Raw genomic sequence first — 9,558 nt, forward strand, 5'->3', positions numbered from 1 at the left:
CACTACCTGCTTATTAAATAGTTTTTCATTTGGTCACTGAATAGTTGTTACAGTGGATACTCACTCAACTCGATACTCAAGTATTCATAGACTTTGTTGGTGCGTGCATAATGATGTGAAAAGCTAACAAACCCAGGTGTTGTTGACAGACACACTGAAACGTTTGCACACTGTGGCTTGTTTTACATCTGTGGTGCCACTGATATCATCACCTAGCCTGAGGCGGTGGACTTCTGGGTACCACGTTATAATAAGGCACCCATTATAAGGGGTTTATAAATTTTGTAACTACCCACTGTATAACTTTGAGCTGCTTGTGGCACTAGATGAAAAGTCATCAAAGTCAGTAGGCTTCATTGTCCGGGCACCATGAATGTCTGTACCGGATTTTATGGCAATGCATCCCATCATTGTTGAGATATTTCAGTCTAGACCAAAGAGGTGGGCCAACAGGCTGGCCGACATTGCCAACGCTTGAGCCGCAACACTAAGCCAAAACATGCTCTCAATAGTGACTTATTCATCATTGATAAAGTCATTAGTTAGTATTTATAAACCCTTTATAAGGAGAATGTGGTGCTGACTTATGAAATGACTCAATTATGTACAGGCTAATCACCCAGCATCCAGCTCAGTGGCAGTATACTCTAATAATTCAAATACAAGCTGTGAGATGGACATTAACCAGCCTTGGTTATCACATGGAGTTAAAATAGTGACTATCATCCCTAAAAGCAGTGAGAGTGTATGACAATAAATCACAAATGCTTATTATTGAGTATAAGCTGTATCACAAAAGAGCTGACATGCCAGTGTGGCTTGAAAGCAATATAACATTTAAGCATCCAGACAGCCATCTGAAATTTGTAAAGACTAATCTCGATTAAACCAATGGATACTACACAATCCATTAGCTATTAAGCATTTAACATGTGGTACTTTGTCCTGAAAACCCTCACCAGGTCTGACATATTCTGGGATTTGGGGACGGTGCAAAAGTTATTCATAAAGATACTGCTGGGATCCTCCGACGTCGCTTATCCTGGTCCCCTGTCTGTTCCTCATTCTGGTGTGAACTTCATGTGAAATATGGGTACGTTGAAGGGAAATGGATGCAAATACAGTAGCAGAGCCTTGTGACTGGTCAGGTAAGGCTTGATTTAAATGGGGATGTCAGTGGTTAGGGTCTCACACCTGCTAATAGAAAGACAGACAGACATTCAGGATCTATTAGTCAAAGCATCCATCATTTAAAACTGCATCAAAGTTTATTAGGTGTCAAACAAGATTAGTCTCAGGGCTGTTAATCAAAGCTTTAATGTCCATACTATTGTCTATTGTCAGTGTTTTATCAGAGCCACTTCTACTATTGCTGACATATACCCTACAGTCAAAGCCAGGGCACTTCTCTGTGTGATTGAAAGCTGGAACTTTGTCATTTGCCCTTTACTTCATTCCTCAGCGGGCTATTTCAGATGAAGAAGCGGGGAGGTTACGAACAAGGACCGCTATTTAGGGTCGAAGCTGACACTTGACAAACACTTTTCCATTCCTATTGTTCGCGCTTTGGCTCAAGCCCTGGGGGGCTTGATGTCAGAAGAAATGTGGTGTTTAAACACGAAGAAGAAAAACAGCTTTACAGTGCTATTATCAATTAATGTTTAATGTCTGTTTTCATGATTGATGCACATGTAAACTGTCCCAACAGACTTTAGGGATACATGTTAGGTCTTTATCATCAGCACTGAGTGAATAAGCCTGGTGATCGGGCCCGATTTGCTGCTTAAACGGTTAGTAATCCTCCCCAGCAGTCAGTTGTAATGTGAAAATCAAGCAGCTGCACTCTGGTATGCCTAACAGCGCGCCGACACCCTGCTTGGCATTGGACAGCCCAGGTGGCACTGGGTGAACGGTGCACTGCAAAGACATGACAGCCATCCCAGGAGCCTGGAAGGTTCTTTATACTGGGAAACAAGGTCAGGGTGAGGTTTTTTTAAATATAGACCACAGTGCCACAGAGCTGAGCCCGTGCCCAAAAATCTCCAGCAGCAGATTTGATTTATAGTTTATAGTCTGGCACAAAGGAAGGTTGGTGAGTTGTAGTGGCTGTGAGTCCACAGGGAGCTATAAATCAGTCATGGCTTNNCCCCCTCGTCCAGAAAATGTTTTGAAGGACAGACACACCTCATCTAAACTCTGCTTCCCCCAGGACTGATCAAGATAAACCCTGGTTTAACATGTCGTATGTGCACATTTACAGTTAGTGGTGGAGGAAGTATTCAGGTCCCTGTAAATGTGAAAATACCCCTACTGAAAGATACTTGATTTCAAACATCAAACAAGTCATTTTGGGAATACGCTTATTTATATTTTCTGCTGATGTGAAGTAAAAGTATAAGCAGAACCTCAGAATTGTACTTTAGTACAGTCCTTGGGTAAATGTACATTATTACATTTGACCACTATTTACAATCACTTAAGAAACTTACCACCAAACTTGCTCTTGCCTCCAACTGTCACCTGTAGACATGAAGAATTAAGAAGAAGGGAAAAAACAAAGCAAAGGGGGAAGACAAAAAACAATAAACCACATATTTAGTATTGCCAAATGTCATCCGCTGATAGTGTTGAAACAAACTAAGCTTATTCTGGGATTCTTTTTGTGGACCACAGGATTAAAAGCCTTAGCTACACTGAAGCTAATGGAGATCCTAATAAAAAGAAATGACGTTGTTTCCTCTGTGGTTATATTTAATACCAAGAGAGGTGGAGTGACAGACTAACACATGTTATTTTATTTACTGTTAGAAACTCTCACATGAAACAAATGCAGTAAAATCCTACACCAGAGATCTTTTCAAAGCACATCATACACACCATTTAAACATAACCACATGCAGTCAACCATAATATCCTTACTGTAATGCAACTACTATCTTGGCACAAGGGTTAGGCTGTGCACAGTGCAGCCGAAACATCTTGTAACAATATATAGATCGCATTCATGGATGAAAGTAATACAGGTTTCAAATTTACAACCACGTCATAGCCAAGGAAAACTATTTATGATTTCAAAGCCAGTGTGGGAACTAATGATAGCATGTAGATAATATATTACAGTATGTGTGTGAGAGGGGGGACGAAGGGGAAATTCACACCAATAGTAGCCATGTCCTTCATAACATCAATTTCAGTTTAGGCAACTCAAAGAGAGGTTTTCAATTTAAAATACATATTTTTTGACAAAAGATAATTATTGTGTAAAGACTAATGACTTAGGGCCTATATGAAAATTATCAGGGTGGGGGAAGGGGGCTGACTGGCCCCTCCCTTTGACTAAGAGAAAAACTGCCTCCCCTTAGTATTTAGAAAAAACAGTTGTTTATTATTAATTATTATTATAATTAGTTTACCATTAAAAACTGCGCATAAAGACCAACAACATACCAATTGTTTTATTGTTTTTAATTATGATAAGATTGATGTCATTTGCATATGGCCGAACATGCCCATTCTGACCTGTTTTTTTTTAATAACTTTATTGAATTGTTTTACAAGAAAACTCACATGTAAAGAATGAAATATAATAAAATCTTCTCTTCCAAAGAATGTTGACTAACCTCCCTTCAGTAACAAGAATATGTGACCTCCCCCTAATAATTTTTGTACAGTCCCTTACTGAAAAATCTGATAGTTATCAAATGTACCTTTTGAGTTGACTGAACTGAGAAACAAACAACCCCAACAGTGTTGCCAGATTGGACTGACAAAAAGAGCCCAATCAAAACCTTAGCTTTAATGAACTGAAATTACTTGATAGTCATCAGTTATTAGTCAATGTTTGTTTTGCTGAGCTGACTGAGCTCACTGCCCTGTCAGTCTCAATCACACTACTTAGATTAGTGAAGGGACAGATTTATTGGAAAATAGCCAAAGTTTTTGTTAGCAGAAAATCACCCAAGTCGTACAAAAAGTGTCTCAAAGTATCACAAAACTATTTTTACCTGCTCAATTAAAGAAAAAAGTAGCCCAAATGGGTGGAACCTGGCCAATCTGGCAACACTGACCCCAGTCATATGCGTGTAGAGACAGCATTAAAAAAAAGGTGTAAACATCACAAATATCAATCACTCTGTGCTGGTGGAACGTGCATTGAGTGTTGTTGTCACAGATCCACAAATTACCTCTTTCACCTGTCTATTTGGTAGACTGAATGAAACAAACAAACAGGACCATGTCACTGTAAAGCCTTTAAAACATTAACATCTCCCCTCCTTTACAGTTGAGGTTTGAGTATGTTTTACCTTGGCAGGTGTAGAGCTCTTCTTGGTTTCCCACATGCCACGCTTGTTACCGATGTCACCTGGTTTCACATCCTGTCACAAATAAGACAAACCATGACCTCATTAGAAATACTAAATACAACAGTGTTAGCATATATATAATTTATTTGTTGGTTATATTTTGTATTAATAATCAAATGTTTCATAGTAATTAAAACACTCAAATAAATAAGTAAAAAGTACAATATTTGCCTCCGAAATATAGATAGAAATATAGATAGAAGCATAGCATGAAAATATTAAAGAAAAGTACTGATACTTCAAATTAGTATATTAGTTCATTACTAGAGTCAGTGTAGTAACTTTCCACCCCAGCAGAAGTCTTATCAGCAACATGTACTTTAACTATTAAAATCAGTAATACTCTTTCTTTAACAAATGGTTTCTGCGAGTAATATATGTGATGGATGTAATGGGGATATATATACATATATATATATATTCATATTTGGATTAATCTCAAATCTAAATAACATAATCTGAGAAGTTTCAAGAGGAAACTCAACATCTGAAATGCAATAAGAGTCCCCAGCTAGATACTTTGTAGGAAGTCACAAGCCAAAAAGGTTGGGAACCTCTGGTTTATATTTAGCAATGTATTGTGTTTTAAACGCTTAACCTCTTTTTAATGTCAAATCTTTCTTTAACTAGTAACTAGTAGCAAGTGGAGTAAAAAGTACAACATTTCAGTCTAAAATGCAGTGCAGTAGAAATATAAATTGGAATCAATGTAAATACTTGATTTAAATAACTGTAAATTATATTAGTACAGTACTGGAGTATAGGTACTTAATTACTTTCCACCACTGCGATGCAATTATTTAGTTTTTATTATGCTTCTGATCATTGGTGGTAGTTATTAAGAAAAGTAAAATGGTACCTTTACCAGTTTGAAGAGTGGACAAAGATCAGTAGGAAAAGTTTGAGTGAGGAAAGCTGAGAAACAAAAGGGAGAGTGCATAGGGAAAGAAAGGCAGAAGAGAATTAAACGACAGTAAAAATACAAAAGTAAATACAGGTACGGATACAGACACTCATTAAACTGCTGTACAGCTTCTTCCCATTAGGGGGAGGTGTTGCAGCATAAGTAAGGGTAAGGTTATAACCACTGCTCTGGCCAAGACGTCTGACACTAAAGATATCTCGCTCATAAATTTGACGTTAGAACAATGTTGCACCTTATCCAGCAATGCTACTGCATGCGGACACAGTATAATGTCTCCAGGAGACTTAGTAAGATTAGCAGCTGGTGTCCTACTTTAAGAAAAGGACAAAGTGTCCAGCAAGTACCCAGTTACAAGTGACCTCACCCTACTTACTGGTGCCATATGATGATAAATGAAGGAAATTAATCATTCAACATCTGCTCACTTGTTGTTGGTTGTTGTCAGTGTAGTGAAATAGAATAATAACGTCTCTGTATGTGACAAATGTGAAGGGACATGGCTATTTACCCTTGCCCGAAGGAGACTTTAAATATGGAGTCACAGTGAGACTGAAATGTTAACTGTTTAAAACTACTGTATGGATAATGGGCTGTAACATAATCTAGAAATACCTACAGAGGCCACAGTGATTGATGTATAGAGCAGTGTAGAAACGGCTGTGCGAGGAGGTACATTGGCATTCAGCCACTTGACACTGCTGCTCCGTGCTTTCTGGTTCAACTGTTGTTAATATTCTTCTTCCATCCAATGACTTCCCACAGGTTTAGGCTTAAATATATGTATTAAAAAAACTTTCATATTGTGTAAAGAATAATACACAGAGGGTTCTGGGGGGCTTTAGTAGCTGGTGTTGTTAAGTAAACCGTCCATGTGGTGTCACTAGACTCCAGACAGCAACTTGGTCCAGTCTAGGATACAAAGGCAGAAGCCAACAAAAGACTGGCATGCTGATGTGCAAATGAGCACATTAGCGTGTACAGAATATCAAGGGATTACTCTATTGAAGTAACACTGGTGTCTAATTTACAATAGTGTGTGCGTGTGATCAAGACAGGGGTTTATCAGGCCTTACCGCTGGCTTTGCTGTTGCTGGTGATGCTGCTGCTGGTGCTGGTGCAGGTGCTGGTGCCCCTGTCTTCTCCGGCTCTGCAGGCTTTGCCATCCAACTGTTGACACGTCCAGCCACGCCTCCTTTGATACCAGCCACATCCTGGGGAAAGAGACACTCAATCACATGTCAGTAAATCTCTCTCTCCCTGCCCACCCTTCTCTGTTTCTCTCACCTTGTTGGCAGGAGCTGGACTCTCAGAGGAGCTGCCGACATTGCCCTTTTCCCACATGCTCTTGATGCTGCGAGTTCCTCCTGTAGGAATATCTGCCATTGGAGACTTTGGGGATTTGACTTCTTTGTTTCCCTGAAATAGAGGATGGATTTAACTGCTTTTATATGGTTAAAAACAGCACTACATTGACTGAGGATCTGTAGTAGTTTAATGAGTATTTCCATCTTATTATGTTTTATTATATTTATGTTCCCTTACACTTTTGTTCTTCTACTACTGCAACACTTCATTATAGGCAGATATTGATGTTTTATTTATTTATAACATATATTTGACAGCTATAGTTGCTAATTACATTGCAGATTAAGATTTTACATTTTAATGCAAATGCATTGTGAAGACCAGGTGTTTACAACGTTTTTGGCTTGCAATCCCTTAAAAAAGATGTTCCTTCTTGACAATGTATCAATAGATGTTCAAGACACAAAGAGGTTAAAATATTCAATATCTAAAAACAAAAAAAAAGGAAGAAAAAATAAATTCCTATATTTAAAAAAATCTTTCTCAGATTTATCTCAAAACTTACTCAGCCTTTACCAGCTGCAACACACTGATGTATTAACAGTCTAGTAGTGTAATAAATAAATTTTAGCTACAGGGACCTTTTTTTCTGCAAAATATGCACTTTTACTTTACTACTTGCTGACACTGTGCTTTTACTTAAATAGGAGTTTGAAGGACTTTTACATGTAATGGAGTATTTTTACATTGTTTTACTGGTACTTTTAGCTCCTACAAGGAACTGAAGAGGTCGTAGGGTTTCTAGCGCCTTGTTTCATTGATTTCAAGGGGAATGATACCAAATCTGAGAATATCTTTATAGAAATAGCCAATGTTCTCAGTAATGGTCTTGTTTGTTTATAGGTCATATAGGCATAATCAGTTAAAAACTCCTCTTTATAATACAATTAAGTAAAGAATTTGAGTACTTCTTCCACCACCACAAGGATAGTGAATAACGTTGCTCACCTGGAGGGCAGAAGTGTACTGGTCTAGTCTGTTTCCAATCCTGGAGACAATTGGAGTGTGAGACACTCTGGCTGCAGTGCTGTGTGGATCAACAACACATAAGACATAAGTATAGCTCACCAATGTAAAAAGGTCTTGGTTTATTATTTTATTCAGATTTTACTGTAAAAAATACCTTTTATGTCTCACCTTTTCTGGGCTGATTTGCTCAAGAATTCTGCCTTCTCCCCGATCTGTACAAAACAGCATAGTTATAAACCAGTCTGCCACTGACATAAAATAAAGGCACAAATAAATTTGGTTAGGTCAAGCTATCCTGGCTTCCTTCTCTCCAAGACCACCTCGCTGACAGACAGACTAGTCTGTCCCTGGGGAGCTCTGTCTGTACTTGGACACTGTGTTGGCTACTTCCTGAGTGACTAAACTGTAGAGTCTGGCAGTATACACATACACACAGCTCACACACACACACACTGAGTACTGCTGTTCAAGATGAATTATACCTCCCATGTACGCACACAATTCTCAACATTCCTCCAAAAATACCCCAGCAAGAAAATTGCCCAGTCATGGTCTTGGTCGTCAACAGCCTGCCAACAGCACAGTCGCCAGCTTGGATCAAATAACAATATATGGGTAATATCAGAAGAATTAAAAACAGAAACTGGCAAAACAACCAACCACATTAGGCCACAGAGGGAAAATGAGAATAACAATGTCTCAAAACTGGAGATAACAAATAAAAGCACATCTGTTGTTGCATGGGAATAAATTACCTTTAAATGCTATAATGTATACAAACTGGTGGCATGTCAGTGCTTTATGGAATGGCTCCAGATTTGGAAAATACACTTTGTATGTTTGTAGATGAGAAGATCGATACCACTCTCATGTTTGTCTGTTAAATATGCTGATTCCCGTTGTTTAGCATTATAACAATACAAGACTGTAGACCACCTCCCAGCGCCATAACATGTCATATCTCATTTGTTTAGTCCATACAAAAACCAAGGTATAGTAGCAGACATTTGCTGTTCTAAGGGGGTTCTTACGTTCTGAAATATATGGTGCAGCGATTTCCTTGAGTCTACCCTGGTTTAATGGAAACCTGACAACAAGACTCATAGAGCATTAGAGGTTCTGGTAGGTGGATTTTTTTAACCTTTGGAAACACGAAAGTGCCATTGACCTTCTTCAATTAGTGTATTTCCCAAAAAGTTAAATTATTACACTTACAAATAGTTAATTGTGCTTTACAAACATCTGGAAAGCCCAACATGTGTCTCGTAGAAGTAGGTTGTGTGGCTCTCTGTGCTTTATCTAAATAGCAATCCTTTCTACTACAGAAACCCAGTTGTTCCAATCAATCTACTGACAGTTGGCTGTGGATTATCCAAAGTTACTGGGACACTTCTTTTAGGATATTGAATGAGCACCGTGATAAATCCATTTTGTATTTGGGTGCAAATATCAAAGATGATATCTCCAAACCTGGGCAAATAAAACCCAAATGGTCTATATACGGCTACACACAAACCTCTAGAACAACTGAACCTTTGCTCAAAAACTCACCTTTGAGGAGCCTTTGGGACTGACAGCAAAGACAGGTTTTGTAGACTCTTCCTCCTTCTGTTTCTTCTTCTCTGCAGCCTCTGCCCTCCTCTTCTCTATCTCCTCCCTCATCCTCTTCCTCTCCTCCTGTTACAAACACGCAATTTGCTGTCACACAATTTGCTTCTCTCTGATCCATGATAAATGGCACATAACCAAATCAAAACAAAGTAAATGATTTATACATTACATTTCTTACAATAATATAATATATTGGTATAGTAATTCCTGAATGTAAATCCATCAATTCAATTCAATTCAATTGTATTTGTATAGCGCCAATTCATAACAGAAGTTATCTCAGGACACTTTTCAAATAGGAGCAGGGGTAATATAGTACTATGA

At 38.4% G+C, this 9,558-nt stretch overlaps 1 protein-coding gene across 1 annotated transcript in view; it reads right to left on the reverse strand.

The window, feature by feature from the left end:
• Positions 1-191: 191 nt before the first annotated feature.
• The window catches only part of LOC118330350 (non-muscle caldesmon-like), a 16,424-nt gene continuing 7,057 nt past the window's right edge, over positions 192-9,558 (reverse strand). Inside the window, exons 10-17 of the mRNA XM_035664844.1 lie at positions 9,175-9,300; positions 7,792-7,835; positions 7,603-7,681; positions 6,574-6,705; positions 6,363-6,500; positions 4,305-4,376; positions 2,490-2,520; positions 192-1,197 (exon numbers count right to left, since the gene is read on the reverse strand). Of these exons, the coding sequence (XP_035520737.1) occupies positions 1,181-1,197; positions 2,490-2,520; positions 4,305-4,376; positions 6,363-6,500; positions 6,574-6,705; positions 7,603-7,681; positions 7,792-7,835; positions 9,175-9,300 (639 nt within the window). The 3' untranslated portion in view covers positions 192-1,180. The remainder of the gene's footprint in view (positions 1,198-2,489; positions 2,521-4,304; positions 4,377-6,362; positions 6,501-6,573; positions 6,706-7,602; positions 7,682-7,791; positions 7,836-9,174; positions 9,301-9,558) is intronic.

Source organism: Morone saxatilis, unplaced genomic scaffold (assembly GCF_004916995.1).
Source record: "Morone saxatilis isolate NCDOM2014 unplaced genomic scaffold, NCSU_SB_2.0 Contig2, whole genome shotgun sequence".
Lineage (NCBI taxonomy): Eukaryota > Metazoa > Chordata > Actinopteri > Moronidae > Morone > Morone saxatilis.